At 44.4% G+C, this 13521-nt stretch overlaps 2 protein-coding genes across 4 annotated transcripts; one reads left to right on the top strand and one right to left on the bottom strand.

The window, feature by feature from the left end:
• Nucleotides 1-790: 790 nt before the first annotated feature.
• Nucleotides 791-3985, bottom strand: LOC133496329 (sterile alpha motif domain-containing protein 15-like). Of its 3 annotated transcripts, none has more exons than XR_009793773.1 (3): nucleotides 3858-3943; nucleotides 2798-2896; nucleotides 791-1496 (listed from the first exon to the last, which is right to left on the bottom strand). XR_009793773.1 is itself a non-coding variant. In XM_061811755.1 (3 exons), the coding sequence occupies exons 1-3, from the start codon at nucleotides 3050-3052 to the stop codon at nucleotides 1323-1325; spliced, it is 360 nt and encodes a 119-aa protein (XP_061667739.1). In that variant the 5' UTR covers nucleotides 3053-3229; the 3' UTR covers nucleotides 1213-1322. The 3 variants fall into 3 exon arrangements, 1 of the variants encoding a protein (XP_061667739.1); XR_009793772.1 differs by having other exon boundaries at nucleotides 797-1496; nucleotides 3907-3985; XM_061811755.1 differs by lacking the exon at nucleotides 3858-3943 and adding an exon at nucleotides 2966-3229 and having other exon boundaries at nucleotides 1213-1496.
• aldh6a1 (aldehyde dehydrogenase 6 family, member A1) lies at nucleotides 3422-13087 on the top strand. Its single transcript, XM_061811745.1, has 13 exons — nucleotides 3422-3622; nucleotides 3914-3955; nucleotides 5675-5749; nucleotides 6017-6178; nucleotides 6244-6322; nucleotides 8610-8912; nucleotides 8993-9114; nucleotides 10598-10787; nucleotides 10856-11037; nucleotides 12022-12201; nucleotides 12311-12409; nucleotides 12522-12629; nucleotides 12785-13087. The coding sequence occupies exons 1-12, from the start codon at nucleotides 3587-3589 to the stop codon at nucleotides 12624-12626; spliced, it is 1575 nt and encodes a 524-aa protein (XP_061667729.1). The 5' UTR covers nucleotides 3422-3586; the 3' UTR covers nucleotides 12627-12629; nucleotides 12785-13087.
• The last annotated feature ends 434 nt before the right edge of the window (nucleotides 13088-13521 follow it).

The following is a 13521-nucleotide window of genomic DNA, read 5'->3' as shown; positions in this document are numbered from 1 at the left end:
GAGTCCACTTGGCGGGCAGAGAAATTGAACTGGCACGCCTACGCGCACGCGCACGCACGCACACAAGTCTTCCCCGCCATCTTGCTGGTCACCCACCGCACATTTCTTTTGTCCGCCGCGGAAATCCCCGCTGATATGGCAGAAATGTCAAGAGCCTTCCCTTTTGCTTGGTTTTTAGACTCAGACTGGTATTTTCACTTCATGCCTGCAACTTTTCGGTTTTCCAATATTGCACTTGGGAAATCACATCCATCCATCCATCCATCCATCCATCCATCCATCCATCCATCCATCTATCTTATCTATCCATCCATCCATCCATCCATCCATCCATCCATCCATCCATCCATCCATCCATCCATCTATCTATCTATCTATCCATCCATCCATCCATCCATCCATCCATCCATCCCCTATCTATCTCTCCATCCATCGAGCCATCCATCGTACCATCTATCATCTATCAATCACTAGGAATCCATCCATCCATCTAGCGAGCATCTATCTCTCCATCTATCTATCTCTCCATCCCTCTCAATCCATCCATCTCGCCATCCATCTCGCCATCAATCTATCTCTCCATCCATCCATCTCTCATCTCTCCATCCATCCGTCTAGCATCTCTATCCATCTATCTATCCATCTATCTATCCATCCATCTATCCATCCATCTATCCATCCATCCATCCATCCATCCATCCATCCATCTCCATCTATCCAGCCATCCATCCATCCATCTGAATCACTTCTATCTCTCCATCTATCTATCACTCCATCTATCTCCATCTAACTCTTCATCTCTCCATCTCCCCATCTATCGATCTATCTATCCATCCACCCATCCATCATCTATCTCGCATCTATCTCTCCATCTATCTCCATCTATCCAGCCATCCATCCATCCATCTGAATCACTTCTATCTCTCCATCTATCGCTCCATCTATCTCCATCTAACTCTTCATCCCTCCATCTATCTACCATCCATCTCTCCATCTATCTCCATCCATCTAGCCATCTAGCCAACCATAAATCCATCCATCTATCCATCAGAATCATATCTATCTCTCCATCCATCCATCCAAACATCCGTGTCTCACTTATGAGCAAAATAGAAATATTTTTCAAACTGTGACGCAGCATTACAAATCTGTGAAAAGGAAGTATTCCACTCAAGGTCAATGCATTTAAAAATTTTGTTTTGATTATATTTCAATTTTTATAATGTGTGGCAGGAGTACAACTACGTCAATATTGTTTATTTTTAAAAATCATAACGTGTCCGCCGCGGCAAACCCGAACTGTCCGCGGACTTCGGATGCGGTCAGTGGCGTATGTCTTCCAGGAGCTGCTGAGGGGTCAGCTCGTCGGTCTTGACGCCCGTGCGGCTCTTCATTTCCAGGAAGAGGCCCTCGGGGTCCCGCGGGGGGTCGGCGATGCTGCGACTCCACAGGACCTCCCCGATGCCCAGCAGCTCGCGCACGCGCGCCGCGATGGCCTGCGGAGCGCACAGCGGGTCACGGCGTAAAGTTAAGACACGGAAGGGAAAGGAGGGAGGGGCCTTTTGATAATGTCAAACTTTTTTTTGGTTCGGTGCTCCCGTCGAGGCGGCTTCGTCTTATGACGGGAAGATGAAGAGGCACGTGCGTGAACGTCTGGAGGCAAATAGCGCTTCATTATCTGTTTACATCTGCCTCCACCTTGATGCTGACGCACCGGAGCAGACGCGCTGAGCTAATTTAGCCGTCATCTCGAGACAGGCACGCGGGAACAACATCCTTGTTTATTTTTGTTTACCTCGTATTTGTGCGGACGGGCTGACAAAAACCTCCAAGATACGGCATCTGTAAAGCTGCATTAGCGTGGCTCTTAACCGTTAGAGGAGGGTGTCGAAAATGTGGCCCGGGGGCACAGAGAACACGTTCACTGATATTTTTCAACAAAAGTAGCTTTTGTTCACTGGAGGGAGCATGAAAAACACAAATCACCTTGATGCACTTGCGAAGGCCAAAAAAAAAAGACAAGTTTCAGGCGCATAAGCCACAATTATTGTGATCCGGAACCTCTTGAGATGCAAACTAAAATGAGGTTGATACAGCTGCTCTCGTCGATAGCACCACGGCTAGTTTTGCTGCATCACACTCGGCCGTTCCTAATATTTTGGTGGGGATATTCAGCTTTAGCGGCACGGTGGATTCGGCTGGTAAAGTGTTGGCCTCGCATTTCTGAGGTCACGGGGTTCAATCCCGGACCCGCCTGTGTGGAGTTTGCATGTTCTCCCTGTACCTGCGTGGGTTTCGTCCCACATCCCCCCCCCCCCAAAAAAAAAATGCAACATTAATTGGACACTAAATTGCCCCTAGGTGTGATTGTGAGTGCGGCTGTTTGTCTCTACGTGCCCTGCGATTGGCTGGCAACCAGTTCAGGGTGTGGCCTGACAGCTGGGATAGCCTCCAGCACTTCCCTCGACCCTCGCGAGGATAAGCAGCAAAGAAAATGGATGGATGGATATTGATCTTTACAACAAGTGCAATTAATGAATCAATCCAAAGTGAATGTAATACATTGCGTGGGTGTAACCTAATTAAGCGGCCAGCGAACGTTTGTGAGTCAGTCGCGTATGTGAACGCGCACGCTGTTAATTCATTTAAATTAAAGCACACAGGGCCTCTGACAAGCAGATGGCACATATTGCCAAATGCGTGCAAAGAGGAGCCTCTTTACGTCTCTTTCATCTTGTACTTAAAACCCGTTTGTGTGTGTGTGTCTATTTTAAGCCTCGTGAGCAACTTTCACTACCTGCATATGTTTAAAATCTGTGATTCCGAGCCTCGGCATGTGGGCACAGTCCACAAAGATCAGCTTCCTGCCGGTGACACAGTTCTCGGTGAAGCACAGCTGCCGCAAAACAACAAAAATAATTAAATTTTGTGTTGCGTCTACCTCGCGTTTACCATATGAACGTACTGTGTACTGTGGAAATCCAATGGACTCAATCCATCTCGCAACATCCTCACAAGTCCACTGCAGGAACGCCATGTTGGGCGTACCCATGTTGCCTAGGAAACTGCCCCTTGGCCACTCCGGGTAGTTAAACGTGATTCGCCTCAAAACAATCTTAAATGTTTTTTTTTTAACCGCTTTTATAAAATGATAAACTCCACTGGAGTTGTTTGACGTTGTTGCGCGGACCTTTTGACATGTTTTTTTTTTTTTTTTACGCAGACGTTCCCAAAAGGTTTGAAACAGAGACAGGTTGAAGTCGGGCGTCGCTGTGACAGCAGCCAATCAGCTACTGGGGATTTAGGGCGGCCGACGAATGCCGCCAGGTGATTGGTTCGCTGTTTAAAACTCACGCCTAAACAAGGAAGTGAACAGGGATTTGATTTTTTTACTCGATGTACATATCACATGGAGTAACATTTGGCCACTGACCAAGCTCTTCGAGTCATTTATATTTCGCTGGTTAGCTTCCCATGCCTTGTGTATTTTTTTTTTTTTTGCCAAGGGGGAACGTTCTGCAGTAGACTCCGCGTTCTGTGGTGGGTCGCTTGAAGGACTAAAGAAAAAGTAACACTACTTTCCACAATGGCAGCAATACTCCGCTCCGTGCTGAGGAAGAAGGTAAAAGCATAGAAACGGCATTTAAGTGTCCCGTTCTGGGCCAGTCGGGTTGAAGCTAAGCAGCTACGTGGCTAACCGTTAGCATGCACGGCTGTTGCAGAGTTTGCTCATGAGACTTGTGTTTGTTCTGGTAAAACTGGTTTTTATAGTCCATGCATGTTTGCATAAATCAGTAATTCAAGTTGACAGTAGAATGTTTTAATTGTCTCGATTGAATCAGTTTTTATTTGCTTACCGTCAAGCAGAAGGTCACGTGGAGTATTAATATAAATCTGTTTTAATACCTTCTAGACATCCACCGCGCAGCTGGGTCGTGTGTGCTACTCGTCTGTGGTAAGGAAAGCTCGCACTGTGGCGCTTTTGTAACTTTCCAACACGTGAACGTCACACAGACGTTCGGAGACTACGTGGAAAAGAGTTCTCCACGTCACTCTTTTTTTAAAAATTCTCTTATTAAAGCCCTTTTCACAGAAAACAACTCTTTCAAACCTTAGTTCAGCATTACTTGTCAATAAAATACAAAGCTATCCATCTATCCCTCCATTTTATCAAAGGGTGAGCGTTACATTACATAAATGTGTAATTATTAACCGTACATTTTCAAGCAAGTCCCAAGTCACAGTTGGGGGATCTAAAAAAACAAAAACGTCTTAACCGTCAAAATCCTGATGGCCTCATGTCTGTCTGAATGATACCTAAAATAAAATTAATAAAAGAAAAGTGTATGACGGCCTATACAATCGGCATTTAACCTGTTTGGTGTGCGCCTCTTCTCGTCCAATCAACTGAGAGCCTAAAATTAAATTTCACCGAAAGCTCTCCGATACGAGCGCTACTGCCATTTTTAAAGTGTATGGAATGTGTAATTGCTAACGCAAATTACGTTATCTCGACGAAAATATATGTTCTACTGTTCCATAAAATGCACATCCTGTTTTTTACCCCAAAAATATAAGTGTTAAGGAATTAAAGTACACAAACTTTGACCTACTTTCTCTTGCATGCAAAACGACCCATTTCGTGGGCGAACCTCTGACGTCACAAATTCTGGGATGGGCTGTTTTGGAACGACGATAAGCTTGGGAGTCTTTTGTATCCACGCCGTAGAAAATCCCCATTCATTTCGAGAATTCCTCAGTGATTGTAAGCTAAAACCAATCTGTAAAAATGATTTATTATTATTTTATTTTATTACTATTATTAAAACTGTGCAAAACAAATATAAGCGTACATCTGAGATGACACGCTCTGGCGTCCGTTAATGGGACGAGCCGAAAGAAAGCAGCATTATATTATTATATTATTACTTATTTGTGAAAATATACCAATTTAGACCACGTTATCAGCTTCTGTGCGTTTTGGTGCAATAATAAGCAATTTACATTCAAAGTAGTTGTCGCGGTTGTGGCGTACCAATCACTAAATACACGGCGTTTGCATAATTTCTAAACCTCGAAAATGCCTTCAGGATATGGAAGCCTTTACTATTTATCACTTTATGACTAACTAAACCAAACAAGAACTTCACAAACGCTCACCAGTCGATATTTCCAACACGAGGCATATCCTCCACGATGGGTCCGACTCCTGCGCCGGGTTTTTCATCGCCAGCTACTTCGCCTGAATTCGAACGTGTGCGCTAACTGGCTCAAATTGATAACCTTTAACGCCTTCATAAAGCTCGTATTCTTCGCCGTCTTCGTGGGACCCTTCAGCATAATGTTCATCGCTCGAATTATTGGGAAATTCATCGGTGTATTCCTACAAGATCCATGTTGTTGTCACAGCTTTCTCCACCACGTTTCCGTCCTTTTCCGGCAGATACAGCAATGTGCGATCATTTGTTGCAAATAATCGAAAAATAAAAAAATTTTCCTTCATAACAGATTTAAGATTCGTATTCAGCATAAAAACTGTGTAATATTTGCAAAAAGGTACATTGTGGTCCTTCCATTCCCTTTAAAAAATTCCTTTTCAAAAGATAAAGGGGCCTAATAACGTTCCCACTGAGCGTTTACTTCATGTGAGCGTGTGTTTGTGTGACCTGTGCAGCCCACCACCAAGCTGTTCATTGACGGCAAATTTGTGGAGTCCAACACGTCGGAATGGCTCGACGTTCACAACCCTGTGAGTATTTCGAGCCGCGTACTCTGGCTTTGTAACGCTTGGGGCGATAAGACGAGTACTACATGAGAGTTCCGGGCCTCAGCGGCGTTCCGCCAAAGCTTATGACTGCTCGTAAATACGCTAGTCCGATTTATAATGTTGTAAAAGATCAGAAAAAAATCATTCTGCTATAAATGTTAATGCGTTACCCGAAGTAACGACTTCCCTACAATGGTCGCAGTCGGCGTGTCTGAACGCACTGTCTCTGCCCCCCCCCCACCCTCGCAGGCCACCAATGAGGTGGTGAGCCGCGTTCCCAAAGCCACCCAGACGGAGATGCTGTCCGCCGCGGAGTCCTGCTCCCGCGCGTTCCGTTCCTGGTCGGAGACGTCCGTCCTGAGCCGCCAGCAGATCTTCCTACGCTACCAGCAGCTCATCAAAGACAACATTGTAAGAACTGCTTTGCGCTGCAAGTGTGATGTGTGATTACCCATCTTTTAAATTTTTTATTTTAGAAAGAGCTGGCCAAGATGATCACGCTGGAACAAGGCAAAACTCTGGCAGATGCCGAGGGCGACGTGTTTCGGGGACTGCGTGAGTCAAAGTCTTGATATTTTGTCCTAGAGGTCTTCCGCTTTTGGTTAAAAATCAGACAAAAAGGATCAGAAACTCCTCGTGAACTTCATGCCAAAAGCTTTATAGGCTCTTCAAAATAATCAGAAATAATCTAATAAAATATAGAAATAAATATCTGAATGAAGTCTGTTTCTCAAAAGGAAAATGTCCAGAATCTTGGAAAAATAGACTTTTTAAAAATTATTTGATTTACGTAAAACGTTTTGGATCGTCTTAAAAAGCGCTGGAAGATATTTTTGGTATTCTGACAAAATTTCCGTGTAGGGTCTTGTGAATATATCCTACTTGAATAATAATAATAATAATAAAAAAAAATTATAACCTACACAGGTGTCAAACTGAAAGCCCGGTGGCCAGATCCGGCCCGCCGCATCATTTTATTTGGCCCGCATAGGCAAATCATGTGTACCAACTTCCATGATTTTTTTTTTTTTGTTCAAATCCGTACCAAAATTTCAAATTGTCCTATCATAAAGGATAATGTTGAGATATTATAAGCATTTCTGTGTTACCAAGCAACAATAGTTGGAAAACCCCAGTACCCTTGATTTCTAATTCCAAAATGAGTTCATAAATTTCATGCATAAATATGATGAGGCGGTTAAAGATTTTTTTTTTTATGGTTTCACAGCCACAACGGCCCTCAGAGGGAAACCGCAAGTACAATGTGACCCGCGACAAAAACGAGTTATATATTTATAGTATAAAGTAATGTCATTCTAGCCAATCAGAAGCCCAAAAAAAGTCACCTAAAAGATCGTCGCATTTTAAACAGGGACAAATCAAGGACTCATTGAAAATCATTTTTTAATATAATAATTTATACGTCGTCGTTAGAAACAATTTAAAGGCTGGCAAAGGTGCCTGCCAAACCAACAGATGGCGGCATCGCCGGGATCGTGCCAAGCCCGCTCTCGACAATCGCAAGCCCGAAGAAAGTCGCTTGTGGAAAATTGACACTAGTCGAGCTTTGTCATTTCCGTGCAATATTTCGTGGATTCAAATGGCAGTTTGCATATTGACAAAATACGCCAAATGGCAAAATAGAAGTGGCGGAAATGAAGTCTTATTCCTGGTGTTCTTCATCTTCACCGATTGATGTGTCCCGTAAAGACAGCTGCGCAGCGGATTGCGGCGCGAGGCTTCCTAAGCGTCCCGGAGAGCTTTTTATGTGTCGCCGTCTCCAGATTGATCGCTGCTGGCCACTTAATGGGCCGCGATAAAAACACAATTTTGCCCTCCCTCTCCTGTTTTTTTTTTTTTTTTTTTTTCTGATGTTGGAAACAGAAACCCGCCGCTAATTGTGCTGTGAACTCGTCCGCTGCAAAACCTGGTTCACGCTAACGTGGCTACTGGCGATGACAGTCAATGGAATGCTCTGGTGCACGATGGCTCGACTCACTCGTTTTAAAGTCAAATGCGCATTCCCAAATTTCTGACGTTGAACACCTCGTCAAGATATACTCACAAACTCAGTAGGGCCCCGTTGTGAGTTGTAATTAATGATCCCCTGACACCAGTTTGGACTTTTCGACTTTGTTGATGATTTCTTGGATTTCGCAAGGCTGCATTTGACCCAAAACTGGCTGGACATGTCAATCATAACAGGATGCAGCCCAAAAATAAAAAAATACAAAGTTTGAAAGACCCTTGCTGAAACTGAGCAGGAAGTTGGGCATTTTGCTCTGAGGCAGTTGTTTTGGATGGAAAATGTTCGGGTTTATATTCTGGCAAATTTGTGTGAGTGAATTCCCCCCATATTTTGATGTTATTATTTATTTAGTCCAAATTTATTTATTTTATTTTATTTTTGGGCACCCTCTCATGTAGCAAAATCAAAAAACATGATTAATTTTCCTCTTTTCCATCACTCTCGTTGAGGAATTCAGTAACGAACCGCGTTCCATTATCAGCAGGAAAAACAGGCGACGGCATTCGCGGGTGTGCCGTCAGGTTGAGGATTTACTAGCGCGCCGTTTCCGCCGCCCTTTTGCAAATGTTTTACCCAGAGGCGATCCACAAACTGCTCCAGAAACCGCTGCCGGAGCCAGCAGGCGGAATGCGATGATGAAATTGTTGAACAGAATTTGAGATTGTAGAATGCTAAACGGTTAGCACTTGCGATTAGCATTAGCGCGGTAGCAATTGAATTACGGTAACTTCCTTGTAGCTCACTCATAATTATCATTTTATAAGTGCATGAAACATCAAAATGAGTGCGTTTAAAAAAACCCTCCCTCGGCAGAGGTGGTGGAGCACGCCTGCAGCATCACGTCGCTGATGCTGGGCGAGACGCTCCCGTCCATCACCAAGGACATGGACACGTACACCTACCGCCTGCCCATCGGCGTGTGCGCCGGCATCGCCCCCTTCAACTTCCCCGCCATGATCCCGCTGTGGATGTTCCCCATCGGGATGGTGTGCGGCAACACGTACCTGATGAAGCCGTCTGAGCGCGTGCCCGGGTGCACCATGCTGCTGGCCAAGATGCTGCAGGACGCCGGCGCGCCCGACGGCACGCTCAACATCATCCACGGGCAGCACGCAGGCCAGTCCCTTTTTAGAGAATCGTGCCGCGGCGTCTGCTCGGAGGAGGACTTCAAAACTTTTCGTGTGTCTTTAACGCAGCCGTCAACTTCATCTGCGACCATCCCGCCATCAAGGCCATCAGCTTCGTGGGGTCCAACCAGGCGGGGGAGTACATCTACGAGAGGGGCTCCAAGAACGGGAAGAGGGTCCAGTCCAACATGGTACGAGCCTAAACGCTCAAAACTCAAATTTGTTACTTTATTTTTATGGACAGCATTGTGGAAAAATTGCACTTGCACTGGCGTTTTTTGTGAATAATTAAAACTGCGAGAATGTGACCCGGGCTTTATCTATCTATCTATCTATCTATCTATCTATCTATCTATCTCTATCTATCTATCTATCTATCTATCTATCTATCTATCTATCTATCTATCTATCTATCTATCTATCTATCTATCTATCTATCTATCTATCTATCTATCTATCTATCTATCTATCTATCTATCTATCTATCTATCTATCTATCTATCTATCTATCTATCTATCTATCTATCTATCTATCTATCTATCTATCTATCTATCTATCTATCTATCTATCTATCTATCTATCTATCTATCCATCCATCCATTTTTATTTTTCTTCTTTAAACTACAAGAAAAAAAAATTATAGTTCTGAAAAAAAGATGTTTTTAAAATTTGGGTAAATATTTAAGAATGTTGCAATTCAGAGTTAGTACGTGAAACTTCTTCGGTAAAAAAAAAAACAAAAAGGATTAACGTAATTAAAAAGGAGTCAAACTTCGTGTGAATATTTTTGTTACTCTTTTATGTGTTTTAAGCTAAATTTGGATTCTTTTCACCGTCATTAGTGAACTACAACTTTTAAAAATTCCTTACTATCACCTTTACGACTGTGGTGTAACTCTTCATAAATTTAGATATGATTTCGGGCCAATTTGGAAGGGCTTAGCTGAAAAGAAAGTACCGTAATTCCCGGCCTAGAGAGCACACCCGGTTTACAAAAAATACTTGACAGTAAAAATCACAAAGACAGGGCACTAACACGCTAGCGCAGCGCGAGCAGGGCCGGACCGGTAAAAGTCACTTCCTCGGCACATATATTCCACCAGTCTCACTCTTACCTTTTCCGCTCAAGTGCCCCCTTGCGTCCGTTAGAAGAAAATGCACAAATTAGCCGCATCACCGCATAACCCGCAGGGTTGAAAGTGTGAAAAAAGTTGTGTATTTGGTCCTCCTAGAAAGCAATCTTTTTTTTCTTATAAAAAGCTGACAGAAGGAAAAAACATACAAGACCATTAATTTGATTGAAATTTTATTTCAAGCTTACATTTGTTAAAAAAATACTATGAGGATGAAAGTTATATATGAATTTGTCATTTTTCAAGGAAAATTTAATGTGTGAATAGATTTTTAATGTTTATACAAACAAAAATTAAAATTAGGAAAAACAAATGTGATATGTGAGCAAATGGTAGATGGTCAAAACAAAAAAAATGATACATGAATAGATTTTTCTTGTTTTTTTTTCCCGCCTTTTACTATGAATTGTTTTTATTAGAATTATTATTTATTTTATGATTCATTGTGATTAAATGTATTTAATATATACATGGTCAAGAAATCTTTTGATGTACTTTCGTCCCATTCATTCACCTGCATTTACTATGTCTTCGTCGTAGGGCGCCAAAAACCACGGTGTGGTGATGCCCGACGCCAACAAGGAGAACACCATCAACCAGCTGGTGGGCGCGGCTTTCGGCGCGGCCGGCCAGCGCTGCATGGCGCTCTCCACCGCCATCTTTGTGGGCGAGTCCCGCGAGTGGCTCCCGGAGCTGGTGGAGCGCTCCAAGTCGCTGCGCGTCAACGCAGGTAAGCGTGTTGCGCTCGCTCGCTTGCCGCCGCCGCCGACTTGTTGTCTCACAGTCAACGGTGTGAAGGCGATCAGCCGGGCGCCGACGTGGGCCCGCTCATCTCGCCCGAGGCGAAGGCCCGCGTGGAGTCCCTGATCCAGAGCGGCGTCAGCGAGGGCGCCGAGCTGCTGCTGGACGGCAGGAACGTCCACGTCAAAGGATACGAGAACGGCAACTTTGTGGGGCCCACCATCTTGGGCAACGTCACGGTGAGCCGGCCGCCAAAACCTCTTTCTTCGTGCGTCCATTTTGACAGGAAGTAGTATGACGGGTGACTCTTCCTTTTTTCTTTTTTTTTTTTCATAATTTAACATTTATTTGATAAACAAAAGTATTCATTAATTAATTTACCGTGTGTGGTGAAATAAGTATATTTAATTATCGGCATTTAACAGTTATTTTCCATCCAGCCATTTAACAGTTATTTTCCATCCAGCCATTTTCTGAGCCGCTTATGCTCACGAGGGTCGCGGGGAGTCCAGGAGCATATCCCAGCTGTCAAGGGGCAGGAGGCGGGGTACACCCTGAACTGGTCGCAAGCCAATCACAGGGCACATAGAGACAAACCGTCGCACCTTGGGGCAATTTAGAGTGTCCGATTAATGTTGCATGTTTTTGGGATGTGGGAGGAAACTGGAGTGCCCACCCGGAGAAAACCCACGCAGGCACGGGGAGAACATGCAAACTACACACAGGCAGGATTGAACCCGGGTCCTCAAAACTGCGAGGCCGCCGTGCCGCCTTACTGGACTTGCTAGTGTATGGAATTGTAAGAGCTCGTGGGCCATACTTTGCCTACGCCTGACGTAAAAGCAATTTTGCCACTTTGCTAAAATGAAATGTCGGGTGACCGCAGATGTATTTGCACAAACTGCATCATGACAAACAAAACCGTCCTAACACTTGAGCGGTTGCCTCTTTTTCGCTGCTGGGTCGGGCATTTCTTCACCGGGCCCATCGAGTATCATTAAAAAAAAGTTGCGGTGCATTGTTGTGACTTGCCGCAGCTGTTAAGTCTCTTACACCCCCCCCCCCCCCCCCCCCCCCTGAGCTCATGTCCCGAGGGAGCCGATAAAATACTTTTTTTTTTTTTTTTCCACACTTTCACCGAAGCATAAAAAGTTTGAACTTTCAAGCGGCTGCCGGGGGGGCGGCAAACAGTTAATATTTATCGTGTGTAATGATGTCTTCAGCCGGACATGACATGCTACAAGGAGGAGATTTTCGGGCCGGTGTTGGTGGTTCTGGAGGCTGACGACCTGGATGACGCCATCGCCCTGATCAACAACAACCCGTACGGCAACGGGACGGCCATCTTCACCTCCAACGGCGCCACGGCGCGCAAGTACACGCACGGGGTGGACGTGGGTCAGGTGAGGACTTAGGCATGTCCTTACATAACAATAATCCTGTTTATAATGATATAGATGAATAATTGACCACAGCATTTGGGCCTCAACACCCATTTGTGGTTTCTTGCAGATCGGCGTCAACGTTCCCATCCCCGTCCCGTTGCCAATGTTCTCCTTCACCGGCTCCCGCGGCTCCTTCAGGGGAGACACCAATTTCTACGGCAAGCAGGTGGGAAAAGCTTCAAAACGGCCCGTTCGCGAACAAAAAGTAAATTAATCAACAAGGACCACAAGCAAAAATCGTGTTGTTGTGTTTTTTTTTTTTTTCCCCCCTCGAGTAGGGCATCCAGTTCTACACGCAGATCAAGACGGTGACGTCGCAGTGGAAAGCCGAGGACGCCACCGTCACGACTCCGGCCGTCACCATGCCAACCATGGGACGCTAAAACGTGCGGCGACGCCTTCGCTGACTGACGTGTGCCTTAAAAAAAAAAAAAACATGACTGGGGAACGGAGGAATGCTGCTCATTTTTCATATCGAAACAGTTTTAATAGGTTGGTTTATTAAAAGTTAAATAAGTTGTCATCCACGTTCCTCCAACAGACCAAGTGCTGTCGGTCCGCATCGACGACGTCCTTTCCGTGATCGGTTCGCTTCCGCGGGAGCGATCAACAAGTTCGAGACGAGCCTCCGAGCGGTCACACTAAACGTCTTCCGCTGACAAGCGCTTCGCTGCATGCGCACCAAATGTTCTGTTGTACCGGACGCGTACTTGTTTTCCCGTGCTTAATGTGACAACACACCTTCAACCATGATACTTTGTATGCTCTGTGTAAGGCCAAAGATGGCTGCTGTCTCAGATTGAGGTTCAATGGCAATAAATTGCAGTAGTTCGTTCACTTGTGATTAGTGATGTCGTCTCCTTCTGTTTGGAAAGCCTTCATAATGCTAATATGTGCTGACATTACCCCATTTTCAGACATTAAATTTACAAAGTAATTAGAATGGCAGGTGACTTGAACCCAAAACCTCTGAACTGTGAGGCAGATATGCTAACCACTTCTCCTGTTCTGCCCCAGTATCGTTCCAAAATATACATAAACAAATATACAAAATAATTACGTTTTATTTAAGGTGAGTAGTGCCAAGTATGAGCTAAGTTTGCTAAGTGACATTTAGCGTTTCAAATTAAGGTTGAAAGCCATGGTTGTGATTACAAGTTACAATTTGAAGCCTGAATACATTTATTATCATCATTGTTTCAAGACAGGGAGAGGGTTTTCTTAATATGATGACAGTTTTTTTCTTTAAGGTGTTTATTTTTTTTGTACATGTTTTGC

This window comes from Syngnathoides biaculeatus, chromosome 23 (assembly GCF_019802595.1).
Source record: "Syngnathoides biaculeatus isolate LvHL_M chromosome 23, ASM1980259v1, whole genome shotgun sequence".
Taxonomy (NCBI): Eukaryota; Metazoa; Chordata; class Actinopteri; order Syngnathiformes; family Syngnathidae; genus Syngnathoides; species Syngnathoides biaculeatus.
This window is presented reverse-complemented; position numbering and strand designations above follow the sequence as displayed.